The sequence below is a fragment of the Leptodactylus fuscus genome, chromosome 8 (genome assembly GCF_031893055.1).
Source record: "Leptodactylus fuscus isolate aLepFus1 chromosome 8, aLepFus1.hap2, whole genome shotgun sequence".
Lineage (NCBI taxonomy): Eukaryota > Metazoa > Chordata > Amphibia > Anura > Leptodactylidae > Leptodactylus > Leptodactylus fuscus.
The window spans coordinates 12,826,611-12,846,845 of NC_134272.1; the positions used below are offsets into that span (position 1 = coordinate 12,826,611).

The following is a 20,235-nucleotide window of genomic DNA, read 5'->3' on the forward strand; positions in this document are numbered from 1 at the left end:
TGAATACAGTGCCACTCCCTGGCTTGTTGTGGTATTGCAACCTCCAGTCCCTTTTAACCCCTCGTGTTACAGGCGAACAATCCAGGCTGCACTCCGTCTTCCATTGAATCTTTTTATTTCATAATGTACAGAAAACGAGTTACATTTCCGACACGAGACGCTACTGAAAACGCACAATCACAGATTGTTCTTTCAGGAGATACAATATATACAGATAATTGTAAACATGTCACTTTTGTCCAGACACACACAGACCACACTGTATAACTGACACGTTTGTGAACCGCCCTGGTTTCCCGTGTAAACAGGCCCTGGTACGTATTTGGCGATGCGTAGATGACGACCGGCAAGCGTGAGTATAACTGTGGCGAAAAGAGGAGCGATGTGGACGTCGTAGGGTTAAAGATTCTTCTTAAAAATGGATCTGAAAATACCAGGAGCTAGTGACCCCCTCCCCCGGGGTATGAGGTACAATGAGCCCCCGCGCCTCAGTCATATAAACTGATCCTAATAGGTTTCCTATAGAGTAGCCCGAAGGCCGGCATTACCTAACTTACATTCCCATCATGTCCTAGGCAGACAATAGTGCATTAGAAGGGTGAGATATAATGTAAGTGACCCCCCCCCCCTCCCCGGTCTGGCCTATGGTTTACCCCCTTTGCATCAAATGTATTAAAAAATTGCGCCCCCTGTGTAAACATTAGCAAAATTCTTGGCAGTTTTATCTCACAAGGTGAGGCTCATAGGGCAGGCTCTACAGCCCCCTCTAGTGTCAAGTGCAGAATAATGTACAGATAGCTAATAGGGAGTCCATGTCATTACCTACGGAGTGATGCGGGTGGTGGTTGAAGTCGCCCCGGGGTGTGTAGGGTCCCAAAGGCCGTATTAGGATGACCCCGGTTTGGGTTGTATCAGGGCCACCTGTTGAGGTCAAATCAACCATAAAGAAGGGACCCTAGAATTGGGGAGTATCCCTTCCCCTACACGGCCCCAAAAGTAACCCCAAAGAATGCGGCTCTGTTACATTAGCCTTTGGCTACCAAGTGTAAGGGAGTGAAAGGCATAGTAACGGGGTAATATCCCCCATATATTGCTCCATGACTTCCCTTTACACAGTCAGGGCGCTTAATCTGTATGCATACTGTCACCGCTAGGGGGAGCTATTACCTATGGATTTATACATCTACTATGTCAGAAACTGTATACATCTGTACACTGAAGGTTCCCCCTGGTGGTGGCTCTGTGCGATGGGAAGTTTTGATAAAATCTATTGGGGTCCTCTTCAGCTTTGCGTCTCATCTGCGGTTGGCGGTACATAGCGGACATTTGTGCTTGTAAGTTGAGACGAGCGTCGGCTGTTTTTACACGGATACATTTAGCTAGAAAAGGCGATACGGTGCACTCAACACACATCATCCGACAGACGCAATTTCAACAGACCATATTTCGTTAATCTGAGGCTGTTAAAGGGGTTGCATGATTTTGTTTTCCTTACAACCAGCGCCACTCTTCTCTTAAGGCTGTGTCCAGTATTGCAGGTCATGCCCATTGACGTGAATGCTGCAGTACTAGGCACAACCCTTGGGTGAGGGAGGCGCTATAGGTAATCCTTTGCAACCCCTATAAAACAAATTCCCGCATTGTGACACCTCCCAGTGTTCCCTCTAAGAACGCCCACCTTGATAGAATATATTGCTAGCTATAGTTTGCTACATGTTTCCATAAAGCTGCATAGGACTACAAAGGGTTAAACCCTGGGACAGCATGCTACTGTGCTCTGTGTCTGGTCATTTGGGTGCTCCTATTCCCTTCCTGTCCATGCCTTACATTCATTATTATTGACTCCAGAGCTGCATTCTCAATTCTGCCAATTGGAAACAATCAGCAAGCATGTCATCCGAAAATCACCCCTAATAGTTGAAGAGGACCAACTCTGACAACTCGAGTTCTTTTCATCCTTCAACAGCCCCTTTTCCTCTAATCTCGGCACAGTTGGAATTTTTTCTCTAGCCCCCACCGTTCCTAAACAATCTGTGCAGTTAGTTTTGGTGCCTGCTATGTTATCAAACTCCCTCATAACAAGTGGGTGGTGTCATACAGGAGCAGGTGAAGGGGGGCGTGACTCAGAGCTCAGAACCCCACTCCTGCCTGACACCACCCACTTGTTATTAGGTAGTCTACTTAACCTTTCAGGCACCAAAACAATCTGCAGTGATTGCTCAGGAGTGGTGGGGGCTAGAGAAAAAAAAATCCAGACTCAGTGAAGCAATGCCATATTAAAGGGATGCAAAGGACTGCTGGAAGGTCCACTTTAAGCTCCTAATAGGAGAAGATCAGTTATATTACACTTTATTAGTGCACGCTGCATGTACACCCAAAGGCATTCTGGGAGATTCCAGCTCTGCAGCAGAATATTCAATGCAGCTCTGGAGTATAAGGACTGCAATTGTCAAAAACAACAGCCAAGCTTTTAGCTTCCATTGTATGTGAAGTTGCTCCCCAGATGTCTGCTGCTCTTCCCCTTGCTCAGATAATTTTGCAGCATGAACCTACTTTTCATGCACCCTATAGTCCTTGTTATATGGGAGAGGTGAGTATTATTTTCTGGCCAGCAGGTGGCACAGTTGATCTGGTTTCGGAATGCAGTCACTTGACAACCAATCACATTTCTGCTTTATGTGGGTTATTGTTTACAACTTCCACAATAAAGCGCTGACTATCAGGAGATTTCGCAACGATGAAATACCCGACCCACAATCTTAGGTTTGTCATTTTTGGAGAAACCCGGAGGTACGAGCCACGTCGTGTATCACGGCTCAGCGACATCTGTGGCTCCTAGCAATCCTACTTGGTTGCATGGAGACCTTATATTGCTTGCTTGGATAGGTCTTTGGATAGATCTGTGGTCAGCACAGCGTATTTTTTTCCTGTCCCTTCAAGCTCCCGATCCGTCTTGTTTTTTTAATTTCAAAAATTTCATCAAATTTTAATTTTCTTTTAATTAATTCCTTCCATGTATTCCTGCAAGCTAACAGCACTCTTCCCGCAGAGAGCGCCATTTTTACTTCCCTTTACTCTGTGTTCAAGGGGCTGTCTGGTTTAGAAAAGCCATTTACAAGTATCATTACTTAAACTGAGGGTAGGGGGCGCTGTCTAGGACCCTCCATCTAGTAGCCAGAGTGCACTTGACTATAAAGAACACCTCTCACTTTGGAGGACCCGACGTGTCCATGCATTACACAGACAGGCTACTCAATTCAATGAGAAATGTGTAATATTTCATTTCTCCTGTGGAGGCGCTGTGGGGAAATGGAACACTTGCTGATAAGATTACAGCTAGTCACTAGAGGTCCCAGCAGTGGGAATGATCAGTTTATGGTTGGACCTTGTACAAAGTCTGCCATATAGTGTTATGTTAGGTGCTGTCACAGGGGGTTATAGCCTTACCCCTGTTACCGATGGAATGTTCTCAGAAGCCAAAGTATGTTCTGACTAATACAAAAACCTGAGTGTATGACTAATGATAAAAACTACTTGCAATAATATTGTACTCTGTTTGGCCCATTGTATATAGATCAGATCAGGTTATATGAAATAATTCTATGTGACATAAAAGTAGATAAAGTTATCTAGTGCCCTTGTTAAAAGCGTTTACACATTTAAAGTGAATCTGTCAGATCTGGGATCTGACCTCGTCATCTGATAAAGGAGGAGACGCTGAATTCGGGGATATATAGTTTTCTATACTTTTATTTACTATTGTCATGTAAAAGTCTGTCCAAATGCAGCCTGCTCTGAGCCTGTGAGTCCTACGTCCCCGCCCACACAGTCAATCAATATGGGCGGAGCTAGCAGGACTCACAGATTCAGACCATGTAGCGTTTAGACAGACTTTTACATGAAACTAGTAAATAAAAATATAGAAAACTATATATCGCCGAATTCAGCGTTTCTTCCTCTATCTAATGCTGCCTTCAGATACGAGATTTAACAGATTCCCTTTAAGAGGTTTCAAGTTAGACCTCTTCAGTTGGTCTTATTGAACTCTTAGCCCCCTGGTCCTTTGCTGGTAGCTGTAGTCCAGTAACAACTAGAGGCCTACCTTAGAGGGAACACTTTGTTAATAAAAATAATAATAATAAAAAAAAAAGTAAAAATTAAAAACAAAAACAGGAAAACCTTTTTTGAAGTGATCACAAACAAGCAATCAATGTCACAGTACAGAGTGCACTGTACATCTAACTACAGGGATCACATCTAGAATGTACAGCAGGATACGGTAGTCACTCGATGCTCTGCACTGGATCAGTACACCTCTTATATGTGCATACAAACATCCGGGGTCCATCAGTACGAGGGTGCTTGGTATCCCTTGGGGCTGATGTCGGCATTCTCGGTGAAAGGAGGACTTTGATAGGTTTCTGTACTTTCAATACCGCTGCCTGTGGGGTAGCCTGGGTATCCCGCGTTGGGTCCTGGGGCAAACTGGTCTGTGGCAAAGAGGGACATATCTGTTCCTAGGCGGAATCTCTGGAAGGCTTTCAGAGTCATAGCGGCCTGGGTGAGAGGGTATGTTAAAAGGGTTAATAATGGGTTAAAAAGCAGAAAGGTAGACAAGGCTGCACATACGTCAGGGGGTTAAAGGGTTACACAGGTGACTTAGAAGTTCGTTAATAGAAGTATAAAAAATAGGTTTGAAAATTTTTGTATTCAGAGATATAGCCAAGACCCAAGGACGGATCTTGTGTATACCCATGGCAAGCTCGTACGGGAGGCCACTATGACCGGGCGAGAAGATCACTTTGGTTTGGTCCACGCTGAGTTCCAGGACCGAAGAACAATCCAATCGCAACCCCTTTGGCACCGCCCAGAGATTTCTCTCCCATAATATTCTCAGTACATTACCATTGGTTGTGTGGAAACCAGAAGTCTCTGAGCGGTACCCAAGAGGTCAGATCACAATCCAGTCCTGGAGATCAGATCACAGTCTACACCAAGGCGATCTACTCACCTCTATTACTTTTCATGGATCCCCCTTTACAAATCCAAGCAAGGCTGAGGCCCAAGGTAGCAAAACCCGGGCCTTACCCTAAGAGATTGTTAGTTTGGGTTAAGACTGTGATCCACAGGGGGCAGGAGATACAGAGAGAGCAGGGGTGCGAGGAGGGGTCAGGGATTGGGACAAATCCTCTGCTCCTCTTCCCCAAAGGCTAAATCCTTCAGTTTTTCGGTGGCCCATAGTGATAAGAAGGCCTGAAATAGGAAAAACAGGATTAAACGTCTGGATCCGCTTCACAATCCAATAATCCGGAAGATTCGCAACATAATATGGAATAACATTCAAAAAAATTCTTCATACTGTACATACCATACAGTGCACTGACCTGCGGGGGGCGACAGAGCTTATACTTCTGAATGATGTTTATACCGTACTAGTCATAAGGGCCAACGATAATGTCAGCGCCTTATCATCTGCTGCTTGACCGTACAACCATAAAACGGTCACATGTGCTACAGGGCCGCCACACCTCGCAACACATGGACTTCCTCTATTCCATGGACATACAGAATCAGAAAATGTGTCTGCTTTTTTGCAAAAACAGCGCCATGCGTGTCCATGGTTATATCTGGTATTGCAGCTCAGCTCCATTGATGTGGATAGTGCTGAGCCTGCAGCACCACACAATCTACAGACATGGCGGTAGTATTTCATGATAACAGTGATATTACTTACTCAAGTGCAAAAGTACCGTACTTTATAGTTATTAGCACTATTATCTTGGCACTGTATGGTGATATTTCGTCACGTTAGAGAGTATACCACCATATGGCACTATTATTTTGGCCCTACATGGTGACATTTGTTCACTTTAGCACCTATACCACCATATGGCACTATTATTTTGGTACTGTATGGCATTATTTCTTCACTTTATAGGCTATACAACCATATGGCGCTACTATTTTGGAACTGTATCTTGATATTTCTTCACTTTATAGGGTGTATCACTATATGGCACTATTATTTTGGTACTGTATGGCATTATTTCTTCACTTTACAGCATATACCATCATATGGCAGTATTATTTTGGTACGGTCTGGTGACATTTTTTCACATTAGAGGGTATACCACCATATGGCACTATTATTTTGGTACTGTATGGCATTATTTCTTCACTTTACAGCATATACCATCATATGGCAGTATTATTTTGGTTATGGTATGGTGACATTTGTTCACTTTATAGGGTATAACACCATATGGCACTGTTATTTTGGCACTGTATGGTGACATTGCATCACTTTAGCACCTATACCACCATATGGCACTATTATTTTGGTACTGTATGACATTATTTTTTGACTTTATAGGATATACAACCATATGGCGCTACTATTTTGGAACTGTATCTTGATATTTCTTCACTTTATAGGGTTTTTCACCATATGGCACTGTTATTTCGGTACTGTATCATGATAGTTATTCACTTTATGGTGTTTGGCACTATATGGCACTATTATATGGTGTACAGTGCTATTATTTACTCAATTATAATAGTACTATATGGTGATATTTCTTCACTTTATAGGGTATACCACCATACGGCACTATTATTTTGCATTGTATGGTGATATTTCTTCTCTATATGAGGTATGACACTATATGTGACACTTTAGCATTGTATGGTGATATTATATAGACACTATATGGTTATGGTAACACTATATGAAGCTATTATTTGGGCAATCTATGGCACTTTTATCATGATGACTGTTATTTGCTTCTATCCAGATCCCTCCCTCTATAACGGGATCAGGACGCCACTCCTTGGAGCCGCCACATGACTGAGTCCAGCTCTGACCCTTCTACTCCATACAAGTCCGGGCCCTGTACATTGATATACAGATTACCGCCACTGTACCTGGATACAACATGTGTCTAATAACAAGGGGACACTCACCCAGGAGATAATGGAGAAGAAGGAGAAGGCAATGGCCGCTCTAGCCGCATCCGCCGCTTGGTCTACCTCGGCCAGTTTTGGCGTCCTTTGCCATTGGTTGGCCAAGAAGCAGAAGCAGACGAACCAGAAGAAGGTCCACAACCCTAGGGCAAATACAGACGATAAAGACGTAAGTAAGCGGGTTATACATTACAACATACATGTCAGTACAGCTGTGTTATGTCTTGTGCAGCACCTAAGGAGCAGAACATGACCTAAGAGGGTACCTGCTGCCTACTCTGCCTCCTTAGGTCCTGCACAGGACACAACACAGTCTATTAGTTCTGCCCGGAGTGCTCCTTTAAGCTGGAAAGTGCGTGACTCAGACATCTGACATAGGTAATAAATAGCAAAGCATCTCCGACTGCAGGTTTCACTTCATTTTCTTTTGCATTGTATTAAAACCGCAGATTTCTGAATAATTTTGAAAAAATCTATAAAAAGCAGAAGAACTCTAAACTGCAGAAAGGAAGGGGGGCACATACTTATCAAAATAATGGCGGGTTAGAAATTATCGTGTAAGTAATATATCAGAAGGAGCAGTGGTCTCCAATTGGTGGCTCGCCAGGTGGCACTACAACTCCCAGCCATGGGGCTATGCTTGGCATTAATACAGGGCTCGGGGCTGAGATTTTTTGCATTGGGGCTGAGCAGCCTTAAAAGGATCCTATCATACAAACCCTTTTTTTCTGAGTAACACGTCGGAATAGCCTTAAGAAAGGCTATTCTTCTCCTACCTTTCGTTGTCTTCTCCGCGCCCCCGTTCTGTAGGAAGGTTCTTGTCAGTATGCAAATGAGCTCTCTCGCAGCACTGGGGGCGGGACCCAGCCTTCAAACAGTACTGGGGGCATCCCCAATGCTGCGAGAGAACTCTCTCCAAAATGTCCTCTTCATCCTCTTCTTCCAGCACAGGTTTCAGACTTCTAGGCCTCGGGCAAAGCAGACTGCAATACCGTGCAAGCGGCCATTTTCTTGTGGCCTGTGGGCATGAGTAGTCTGCTCTGCCCGAGACCTAGAGGTCTGAAACTTGCACTGGAAGAAGAGGATGAAGAGGACGTTGCTGACGAAGATGGAGGCGGCGCTGGAGAGAGTTCTCTCGCAGCATTGGGGACGCCCCCAGTGCTGCGAGAGAACTCATTTGCACCGACAAAACTGGGATTCCTACGGAATGGGGGCGCGGAGAAGACAACGAAAGGTAGGAGAAGAATAGTCTTTCTTAAAGCTATTCTGACGTGTTATTCAGAAAAAAAAAAGGGTTTGTATGAAAGGATCCCTTTAAGTTATGCCTCTGACCAGGGGGCACCATTGCACCTGCTATATTTCACACTATTATGGGATGTTACAGATGTCCTGGTTGGTTGCCTATGGCTAGGCCATGTTAGGGTCAATAAACCAGATCACTCAGGTCTGGGGCCCGACAGCTCCTAACAGGGCGCACCATTTGGTGACGGATTACATTACTATATCCCTAATCACTTCGGATAGCAAGAGCCCATTTCTGCTCCACGACCCCTGACGCCATAGTAGTGTCCGCAGATAGGTGGTTCTCCATCCTTAGTCCGGGCCCTCAGGGGCCCCATGTGCTATAGCCCCCCTCCAATGAGATTCCTCATGGTGCCCTTGGTCCGGGAATCCAGGATGTAATTAATATTAACCCTCGGTTCCAGACGTGTTTAGTACGACGGCCTCAGCGCCGAGGGTCTGTGCCTGTGTTAAGCTATTAGGGAAACAATACATAATTACAGCATATGGCGGGTAAGACGCCGCCTGTAAACAGCGAGCAGCGAGGGACTGAGAGCGCAGACACAGCCGCCAATTTAGGGCCGCCATTGAAAGTCTAACACTAAATGTCTGTGATTATACTGAAGTAATATCTAATTATTCTATCCACGCAATATGGTTATTGTTACGCTGGCAGGAGCGCGGCAGGAGCGCGGCTCGGTCCACAACAGCGCGTAGTGGGACACATTTATGTAAACTTCTTAAAGAAAAGCCGTCTTAGTTGTCCATAGCAACCAATCTCAGCGCTGTGCCGCGGCGACAGTGGCCATCATTCTGAATACGTTGTCATTTTACATAGGACTGCAGGTAGATCTAAAAAGCTATTCAGAGCGCAGCGTCCGAAACAGAAGTCCGTACAAGATACAGTCAGCTCTGGAGTATTTCCAGATTACGAGCCTGAAGCCCTCTACCAGTACTACGCCCCCCGCAGGAGACGGATGATGAAATCACACGTCTGCATGATATATATATTAGTTATGTGGCACTTGGTTGCGTCTTTTTTTGTGGGGCAGGGTATAATATGTACCTGCTTGTTTATGGCGGCTGTCACTTATATGTGACTATGGCTGTTGTGGGGGCTGTTGTTACTGCAATTTAGGGAAATACTATGGCTGGTACTGTTATGGGGTCCTGCGGCTCAGATCATCATTGATATGGTGTAACCAGCATTGTTATGGGGTCCTATGGCTGGTACTGTTATGGGGTCCTGCGGCTCAGATCATCATTGATATGGTGTAACTGGCATTGTTATGGGGTCCTATGGCTGGTACTGTTATGGGGTCCTGCGGCTCAGATCATCATTAATATAGTGTAACCGGCATTGTTATGGGGTCCTATGGCTGGTACTGTTATGGGGTCCTGCGGCTCAGATCATCATTAATATAGTGTAACCGGCATTGTTATGGGGTCCTATGGCTGGTACTGTTATGGTGGTCCTGCGGCTCAGATCATCATTGATATGGTGTAACCGGCATTGTTATGGGGTCCTATGGCTAGTACTGTTATGGGGTCCTGTGGCTCAGATCATCATTGATATGGTGTAACCGGCATTGTTATGGGGTCCTATGGCTGGTACTGTTATGGTGGTCCTGCGGCTCAGATCATCATTGATATAGTGTAACCAGCATTGTTATGGGGTCCTATGGCTGGTACTGTTATGGTGGTCCTGTGGCTCAGATCATCATTGATATAGTGTAACCGGCATTGTTATGGGGTCCTATGGCTGGTACTGTTATGGGGTCCTGCGGCTCAGATCATCATTAATATAGTGTAACCGGCATTGTTATGGGGTCCTATGGCTGGTACTGTTATGGGGTCCTGCGGCTCAGGCTGTAATTGATATACAGTAGATTAGCTGGCACTGTTATGGGGTCCTGTGGCTCAGACTGTCACTGATATAGTCTGGCTGGCACTGTTATGGGTTTTTTTTGACTGACCCTTCTTGGCGTTCCTGTTGCTGTAACTGTTATAGACATCCTGGAACTTGCAATGCTATGGGGATATTGTGGCTCACACTGTAATAGGGGTACGGAAGCTGGAACTATGGGGTTCTTTGACTGACAATACTATGGGGGTCCAGTGACTGGCACTGTTATGGGTGTCCTGTGGCTAGTACTTCTATGGGGGTCCTTTGGCTCAGGTGACTGGCTGTATTATGGGGGTCCTGACTTGGCACTGTTACAGTGAACCTATTGCATGTAGTACTATAGTGGTTCTGTGGCTGGCATTGTTATGGGGGTCCTACAGTTGGCACTATAATGGACTTACAGTAGCTGGTATTTGCATAGGTGTACTTTGGTTAGCATTGTTATGGGGTCCTGTAGCTGAGGGGTTTTGTGGATGGTAGCAATAAGTGGATGCAGTGAGTGACATTGCTGTAGGTATTCTGTGGTACTATTATGGGGGCGTTTCGGTTGGTACTGCTATGGGGGTCCTGCGGCTGAGACTGTTATGGGGTTTCTGTGTCTGGTACTATTTACGGGGGTACTTTTGCTGGAACTGAGTAACTACGCTTTGATACCCACCCTAATGCCAAGTGAGACACAATGGGGGTGCAGGACACACACCACCTCCTTATGTACTCACCTGAGAACCCCATATCCAGCATGACCGCTCTTTTCCTGTCCTTGACGCTGCTGATTTGAGGGAAATTAATGTCCAGAATGATAAAGAACACGCAGGCGAAAAAGGCGATGATCCCAATAGAGATGGCGTAGTTACAGGCGCCCTCATTTCTGTTGTAGACACAGTGCAGCTCCGGGCTATCAATGTTTATGTAACCTTCATTTATGATGGAGCCAAAGACCACGATGGAGAAAACCTGAAACAGGTAACATAGTGTGGTTAGTAATGGCCATCACATCTGCCTGTCCGTATACCTGCTTACCACTTATATCAATAGTCTGGAGCGCCCCCTATAATAGCAGTCTGACTGTAGTCTGGAGCGCCCCCTATAACAGCAGTCTGACTGTGTAGTCTGGAGCGCCCCCTATAACAGCAGTCTGACTGTAGTCTGGAGCGCCCCCTATAACAGCAGTCTGACTGTGTAGTCTGGAGCGCCCCCTATAACAGCAGCCTGGGCGTGTAGTCTGGAGCGCCCCCTATAACAGCAGCCTGGCCGTGTAGTCTGGAGCGCCCCCTATAACAGCAGTCTGGCTGTGTAGTCTGGAGCGCCCCCTATAACAGCAGTCTGACTGTGTAGTCTGGAGCGCCCCCTATAACAGCAGCCTGGCCATGTAGTCTGGAGCGCCCCCTATAACAGCAGCCTGACCATGTAGTCTGGAGCGCCCCCTATAACAGCAGTCTGGCCGTGTAGTCTGGACCGCCTCCTATAACAGTAGTCTGACTGTGTAGTCTGGAGCGCCCCCTATAACAGCAGTCTGGCCATATAGTCTGCACCGCCTCCTATAACAGTAGTCTGGTTGTGTAGTCTGGAGCGCCCCCTATAACAGCAGTCTGACTGTGTAGTCTGGAGCGCCCCCTATAACAGCAGTCTGGCCATATAGTCTGCACCGCCTCCTATAACAGTAGTCTGGTTGTGTAGTCTGGAGCGCCCCCTATAACAGCAGTCTGACTGTGTAGTCTGGAGCACCCCCTATAACAGCAGTCTGGCCGTGTACTCTGGAGCGCCCCCTATAACAGCAGCCTGGCCGTGTAGTCTGGAGCGCCCCCTATAACAGCAGTCTGGCCGTGTAGTCTGGAGCGCCCCCTATAACAGCAGCCTGGCCGTGTAGTCTGCGCCGCCTCCTATAACAGCAGTCTGGTTGTGTAGTCAGGAGCGCCCCCTATAACAGCAGTCTGGCCGTGTAGTCTGGAGCGCCCCCTATAACAGCAGCCTGGCCATGTAGTCTGGAGCGCCCCCTATAACAGCAGCCTGGCCATGTAGTCTGGACCGCCTCCTATAACAGCAGTCTGGCTGTGTAGTCTGGAGCGCCCCCTATAACAGCAGTCTGACTGTGTAGTCTGGAGCGCCCCCTATAACAGCAGTCTGACTGTGTAGTCTGGAGCGCCCCCTATAACAGCAGTCTGACTGTGTAGTCTGGAGCACCCCCTATAACAGCAGCCTGGCCGTGTAGTCTGGAGCGCCCCCTATAACAGCAGTCTGGCCGTGTAGTCTGGAGCGCCCCCTATAACAGCAGTCTGGCCGTGTACTCTGGAGCGCCCCCTATAACAGCAGCCTGGCCGTGTAGTCTGCACCGCCTCCTATAACAGCAGTCTGGTTGTGTAGTCTGGAGCGCCCCCTATAACAGGAGCCTGGTCGTGTAGTCTGGAGCGCCCCCTATAACAGCAGTCTGGCCATGTAGTCTGGAGCGCCCCCTATAACAGCAGTCTGACTGTGTAGTCTGGAGCGCCCCCTATAACAGCAGTCTGACTGTGTAGTCTGGAGCACCCCCTATAACAGCAGCCTGGCCGTGTAGTCTGGAGCGCCCCCTATAACAGCAGTCTGGCCGTGTAGTCTGGAGCGCCCCCTATAACAGCAGTCTGGCCGTGTACTCTGGAGCGCCCCCTATAACAGCAGCCTGGCCGTGTAGTCTGCACCGCCTCCTATAACAGCAGTCTGGTTGTGTAGTCTGGAGCGCCCCCTATAACAGGAGCCTGGTCGTGTAGTCTGGAGCGCCCCCTATAACAGCAGTCTGGCCGTGTAGTCTGGAGCGCCCCCTATAACAGCAGTCTGGCCGTGTAGTCTGGACCGCCCCCTATGATAGTAGTCTGGCCGTGTAGTCTGGAGCACCCCCTATAACAGCAGTCTGGCCGTGTAGTCTGGAGCGCCCCCTATAACAGCAGCCTGGCCGTGTAGTCTGCACCGCCTCCTATAACAGCAGTCTGGCCGTGTAGTCTGGAGCGCCCCCTATAACAGCAGTCTGACTGTGTAGTCTGGAGCGCCCCCTATAACAGCAGTCTGACTGTGTAGTCTGGAGCGCCCTCTATAACAGCAGTCTGACTGTGTAGTCTGGAGCGCCCCCTATAACAGCAGTCTGGCCATATAGTCTGCACCGCCTCCTATAACAGCAGTCTGGTTGTGTAGTCTGGAGCGCCCCCTATAACAGCAGCCTGGCCGTGTAGTCTGCACCGCCTCCTATAACAGCAGTCTGGTTGTGTAGTCTGGAGCGCCCCCTATAACAGCAGTCTGGCTGTGTAGTCTGGAGCGCCCCCTATAACAGCAGTCTGGCTGTGTAGTCTGGAGCGCCCCCTATAACAGCAGTCTGGCCATGTAGTCTGGAGCGCCCCCTATAACAGCAGTCTGACTGTGTAGTCTGGAGCGCCCCCTATAACAGCAGTCTGACTGTGTAGTCTGGAGCACCCCCTATAACAGCAGTCTGGCCGTGTACTCTGGAGCGCCCCCTATAACAGCAGCCTGGCCGTGTAGTCTGCACCGCCTCCTATAACAGCAGTCTGGTTGTGTAGTCTGGAGCGCCCCCTATAACAGCAGTCTGACTGTGTAGTCTGGAGCGCCCCCTATAACAGCAGCCTGGCCGTGTAGTCTGGAGCGCCCCCCTATAACAGCAGTCTGGCCGTGTACTCTGGAGCGCCCCCTATAACAGCAGCCTGGCCATGTAGTCTGGAGCGCCCCCTATAACAGCAGTCTGACTATGTAGTCTGGAGCGCCCTCTATAACAGCAGTCTGGCCGTGTAGTCTGGAGCGCCCCCTATAACAGCAGTCTGGCCGTGTAGTCTGGAGCGCCCTCTATAACAGCAGTCTGACTGTGTAGTCTGGAGCGCCCTCTATAACAGCAGTCTGGTTGTGTAGTCTGGAGCGCCCCCTATAACAGCAGTCTGACTGTGTAGTCTGGAGCGCCCCCTATTACAGCAGTCTGGCCGTGTAGTCTGGACCTCCCCCTATAATAGCAGTCTGGCCGTGTAGTCTGCACCGCCTCCTATAACAGCAGCCTGGCCATGTAGTCTGGAGCGCCCCCTATAATAGCAGTCTGGCCGTGTAGTCTGGAGCGCCCCCTATAACAGCAGTCTGACTGTGTAGTCTGGAGCACCCCCTATAACAGCAGTCTGGCCGTGTACTCTGGAGCGCCCCCTATAACAGCAGCCTGGCCGTGTAGTCTGGAGCGCCCCCTATAATAGCAGTCTGGCCGTGTAGTCTGGAGCGCCCCCTATAACAGCAGTCTGACTGTGTAGTCTGGAGCACCCCCTATAACAGCAGTCTGGCCGTGTACTCTGGAGCGCCCCCTATAACAGCAGCCTGGCCGTGTAGTCTGCACCGCCTCCTATAACAGCAGTCTGACTGTGTAGTCTGGAGCGCCCCCTATAACAGCAGTCTGACTGTGTAGTCTGGAGCGCCCCCTATAACAGCAGTCTGGCCGTGTAGTCTGGAGCGCCCCCTATAACAGCAGTCTGGCCATGTAGTCTGGAGCGCCCCCTATAACAGGAGCCTGGTCGTGTAGTCTGGAGCGCCCCCCTATAACAGCAGTCTGGCCGTGTAGTCTGGAGCGCCCCCTATAACAGCAGTCTGGCCGTGTAGTCTGGAGCGCCCCCTATAACAGCAGTCTGGTTGTGTAGTCTGGAGCGCCCCCTATAACAGCAGCCTGGCCGTGTAGTCTGGAGCGCCCCCTATAACAGGAGCCTGGCCGTGTAGTCTGGAGCGCCCCCTATAACAGCAGCCTGGCCGTGTAGTCTGGAGCGCCCCCTATAACAGCAGCCTGGCCGTGTAGTCTGGAGCGCCCCCTATAACAGCAGTCTGGCCGTGTAGTCTGGAGCGCCCCCTATAACAGGAGCCTGGCCGTGTAGTCTGGAGCGCCCCCTATAACAGCAGTCTGGCCGTGTAGTCTGGAGCGCCCCCTATAACAGCAGTCTGGCCGTGTAGTCTGGACCTCCCCCTATAACAGCAGTCTGGCCGTGTAGTCTGGAGCGCCCCCTATAACAGCAGTCTGGCCGTGTAGTCTGGAGCGCCCCCTATAACAGCAGTCTGGCCGTGTAGTCTGGAGCGCCCCCTATAACAGCAGCCTGGCCGTGTAGTCTGGAGCGCCCCCTATAACAGCAGCCTGGCCATGTAGTCTGGAGCGCCCCCTATAACAGCAGTCTGGCTGTGTAGTCTGGAGCACCCCCTATAACAGCAGTCTGGCTGTGTAGTCTGGAGCGCCCCCTATAACAGCAGCCTGGCCGTGTAGTCTGGAGCGCCCCCCTATAACAGCAGCCTGGCCGTGTAGTCTGGAGCGCCCCCCTATAACAGCAGTTGTATAATTATAATAATCCTATAATACAGTCTTGTTGTGAAGAGTAGCGTTCCCCTTTATACGACATCTGACCCCTAGCACTTACTGTGCATATTGGGATCTGTACACGGGGATTTACAACCCACAAGCTGAAGGGGATTTTTGTTTTCGCTCTGATAGTTGTGCAACATAAAGTTAACCATTTCATTCCAGGGCTATTACTCTCTGTAAATGACAACTTAAAGGGGAAGTGCGCCCATAAGGAATTATCAGTCCACACACAGCGATGGGGAACTGAGCGGCAGAACATCTTTTACATTTACATGTCACTGATGGCTGACTAAGTGTGAAAGAGTCTTTAGTGCGATCTATATTTATCTCACCGACTTCTCACCTCGCTCGCAGTCTCACTTTCTGCAACCAACAAAAATATTCATCCGTTATCAGGAAAGCGTAATACTCTCCGAGCCGGAAGCTGCCACTCACCCCCTATGAGTGTTACCTAGAATAGATTTCCTTACTTTTTCCTGGGAAACATCACAGATCCCATTCATGATTTCTAGAAATATCTTCTATTCCCTGGGTGGTATAACCGGATATATGCTGTGCAGGACTCTGGGAAAGCTGTGTCGCTCATTATGGTTGTCATACAACAAGACTCACAACATATAGCAACTTCATAGGGGATATCTTAAGAACTTGTGTAGACTTATGAATCTTCCTTAAAGGGACACTACTCTTTTAAATGCACGTGTCAGGTGCGGTTTTCTAGACAATCATCTGTTCCCGCCCTCAACTTTAAATTTCACCCGCTTAGGCTCCACCCACGCTTATCACCAGCAGACCCGCCCCTGCTTAAATCTGAAACAATCCTCAAAGGCTGTTTCCTATTGGTGGGTATACAAAATTGACCAGATGGCTGATTCTTCTCATTGGATGTCTTGGTCTGTGTTTGCACCCCTTCCTTAAGTTCAGGGGGGGGGGGGGGGGGGGGTTAGAGGGGATGTTTCTAATAATACAAGGTAATGCAAATAATATTTTTAAAAAAATCTTCAGTGCAGAGTGAAAGAGAAGTGAGGCATGTGGCCGATCCCTGACAGCGTCAGATTTTACACTCCGGTGACAATGAAAGATGATCCCTGTGTCATGTACAGCTCATGTAAGCTATGCATGAAGTCAGCAGCTCTGCACACGCCCTAGCCTCATAACAGGGGCAAAAGAAAATCATCCCTAACCTGTAGTCCGTGCTCAGGACATCAGCGGCCCAGGACGGGGATCTTTGTTACAGGACAGTTCTTGTACATATTGAATAGACAGGAGATGTTACTGGATCCTACGGTATTATAATGACTATTACAGTCAGCAAAATGCCTATAGAACCACCACTATGTGCTCACTGTCTGGCGGTCATATTGTAACTATTGAATAGACAGGAGAAATCGCTGGATCTTACTGTACTACAGTCATTATTACAGTCTGCAGAACACCTGTACAACTACCATTATATGCTCACTGTATGGCGGTAATATTGTACGTATTGAATAGACAGGAGATGTCACTGTACTATAATCACTAATACAGTCAGCAGAACACCTATAGAAGTACTACTATGTGCTCACTGTCTGGCGGTCATATTGTAACTATTGAATAGACAGGAGAAAATGCTGGATCTTACTGTACTACAGTCACTATTACAGTCTGCAGAAAGCCTGTAGAACTACCACTATATGTTCACTGTATGGCGGTAATATTGTACATATTGAATAGACAGGAGATACGATTGGATGCTACTGTACTATAATCACTATTATAGTCTGGAGAACGCCTGTAGAAGTACCACTATATGCTCACTGTATGGCGGTCATATTGTAACTATTGAATAGACAGCAGATATCACTGGATCGTACTGTACTATAGTCACTATTACAGTATATGCTCACTGTATGGCGGTAATATTGTATATGGTATTACTGACCTCCTATATAATACAATGTATGATCAGAACTCATACTGTACATCCTCTCTAGTCCAGTCTCTCTCCAGCAACAAACCAGTTAAAAAGCGTCAGACAATGTATTAGTCATGTTTTGCGTCTTAGTTCTCGACTGGAAATCCGCCAACTATGCCATTTGCATATTTAATTTTATGCTTATGTCTCGGTTTTTGGTAATTGAAAATGGCCTCCAGCACCAAGCATGCAAGATAAATATTAGAACTCCGGAATTACAAGTCATATGAGTCCTGGAAAAGAGGAGAGTTCTGATTTCTGGACCTGCTTCAAGGGGTGGAGGCTGTTAGAATCTCATGATGTTTTCTAAAATGGATGGGGCCCCATGTTAAAGGGATATTTTTGGATGGATCCCCAATAGGATGATACCTGTTGGTTAAGGGATAACCCGTTTCTTTGAAATAGGATAGTCCTCATGTCTAGGGTTGAGCGATCGGGATCGGAAAAGACCGGATTCCGATCGGTGATCGAGCAAATTACATGATCGGGATCGGCTGGAAAATGATCGGAAATCAGATTTTGAGATCTCAAGATTGGCTCAACCCCAAAAGTGACTTTTCCCATCGAGAAGTATTGACTTGGGTTGAGTGATCAGGATAGATCGGATCCTGATCAGCGATCGATTAAATTTCACGATCGGGATCGGCTGTAAAATGATCGGAATCGGATTTTAAAATCTCAAGATCAGCTCAACCCTACTCATGTCCGAAACCCCTAAATGTTGTGGCTCTGATGCTTTTATCCTCTAAAAGGGATGGGGCTTGGGATGGGTTTTGTTAAAAAAAAACAAAAAAACATTTGGAATGAAGCGGTTCACCCATCTCTAGTCCTCTCCATGGCACCATTCACATGTGTTTATCGGATGAAATCCCCAATGGTTCTGCGTGGTCTGTATCACACAGATAAGGGAACATTGTCAGCATTTTAACTTGACTTTTTGGGAATAAAATCGTTATAAATAAAATTCCCCGCATTTGACCACTGTGACCACAATACAGAGTCAAAGGTTCTGGTGAATAACTTCTGGGTTTTCATTTCAAGTGGACTGAGAAGATAAAGGATATCTGTACGGCCGGACTTTCCAAGTACATGGAGGGATTTTCCACCCTCAGGCGACTTTGATGAATTCACATCAGTGGTAACATTTATTAATCATCTATTTGTTTGCTTATTGTGCAGAAAAAATTCCACAGAATATTAAAAAAAATCTGGTGAATATATACAACTACACTTGGTCAGTGTCGGATTGACCCACCCGGGTACCAGAGAGGCCCAGGCTCTAAGACAATAACTGTCCAGCAGATGACACCCAAATTTGTTGGGTACAGTGGGCGTTGTTGGAGGGTCAATTTATCTGGTGGGGCCCAGGAGCCTTAGTCCGACATATAAGGGAGCTGAAATGTGTTCTGTGAGGGAAGCTCCTAGGCCCCATCTTGCATTGGGGCCTAGGCAGGGGTCAACCTACCTTTTTTGCCGCCTGAGGCGGACGACAGAAAGGGGCGGAGCGAAGGGGGCGGTACAGAGCAAAGGGGGTGTGGCGGAGCGCTGTTAGCAGGCAGAGAGCAGGCAGGGAGAATACCTGCTCTCTGCCTGAGCGTGAGGGGAGGCCGCGGGAGCAGCGCTGCGTCCACAGGGCCTTCCCAATCCACCACTCGCTTCCCGTGCCAGGCTACCGAGACGGTGACGCTAAGCCAGTCCAAGTCAGCTTGTCCTGGACTGGCTTAGGTAAGCAAAAATGCCCCCCATCCCCCCCCCCCCCCCCCCGGGGCCCTGGCATAGCGCCGCCTGAAGCGGTTGCTTCAGGTCGCCTCATGGGAGGTGCGGCGCTGGGCCTAGGAGCTTCAAGTTGGGGATGCATAATCCATTGTCAATTCCCCTCCCACACCTCAACCCGTTCTCCGGGGCTAGCCGTACTGGTATTATTACGTGCCACCACTGGAGCCCTGGCAGTGGCACCCACCTGCACTAGTAGCTATTGCTAAGCAACAGCCCACTGCTTAGTAACAGAGCAAATAACACGTAGAAATGTTATCATATTTGTTGTACGATCGATGTTTATTCTCCTTTTTTGCAGCTCTGTTTAGTGTATTCTAGGGGTGAAGGAGCCCTGTTGTTTAGCAACCACTTGATGGGGGGTCTGTCTCGCTCTCTGGAGCGGATTTATCAGTTTTCTGGCATGCACGGCATGAAAAAGGTCACAATTTTAAGTGTAAGTCGGGTTTTTAGGCGAAAAATAGCAACGTTTTCCCTTATTACACCACCCTCGCCATGGGGGGTGTCAGTATGGTATTGAATACCGGTTTTCATAAATGTGCCCCTATGAGTGTCAGACGTAAGGATGGTGCAAAAATTCAGGTGGACAGGGAATGTTCACATGGAAGATTTTTAGTTAGAATAAATTCCACCTGAAAAAAGAAGCGTCCTGCATGATCGCGGTACGAGGCCTCAGGCCATATTAACCCTATTGTATAAGAAGCTAATCACATACCTCTCAACCGTCCAGGATTCCGGGCCTGTCCCGCTATCCCAGTCCAGAAGAAGCGGATGACTTGAATACGATGGTTATGCAGGGAGCCATCAGCTTCCTGCTTCACCATTCGGCCCCTTTCTTTTGCTCCTGGTGTCTTGGGAGTGGTAGGTGCAATGCAAAGTCATCACTTACATTGTGCCTGCTACTCCCTGAAGGTTTCAGAAGCAGAGACAGGAGAGAACAGCGAGGAAATAGGGAGAGGTGAGTATTAGTTTCTTTTTTGCCTGATCCATCATGCCATGGGCATCTGG

General features: G+C 48.0%; 1 protein-coding gene across 1 annotated transcript in view; it reads right to left on the reverse strand.

The window, feature by feature from the left end:
• Positions 1 to 3,893: 3,893 nt before the first annotated feature.
• Positions 3,894 to 20,235, reverse strand: part of SYNGR3 (synaptogyrin 3) — a 34,184-nt gene continuing 17,842 nt past the window's right edge. Inside the window, exons 2-4 of the mRNA XM_075285990.1 lie at positions 10,870 to 11,104; positions 6,964 to 7,106; positions 3,894 to 4,557 (exon numbers count right to left, since the gene is read on the reverse strand). Of these exons, the coding sequence (XP_075142091.1) occupies positions 4,348 to 4,557; positions 6,964 to 7,106; positions 10,870 to 11,104 (588 nt within the window). The 3' untranslated portion in view covers positions 3,894 to 4,347. The remainder of the gene's footprint in view (positions 4,558 to 6,963; positions 7,107 to 10,869; positions 11,105 to 20,235) is intronic.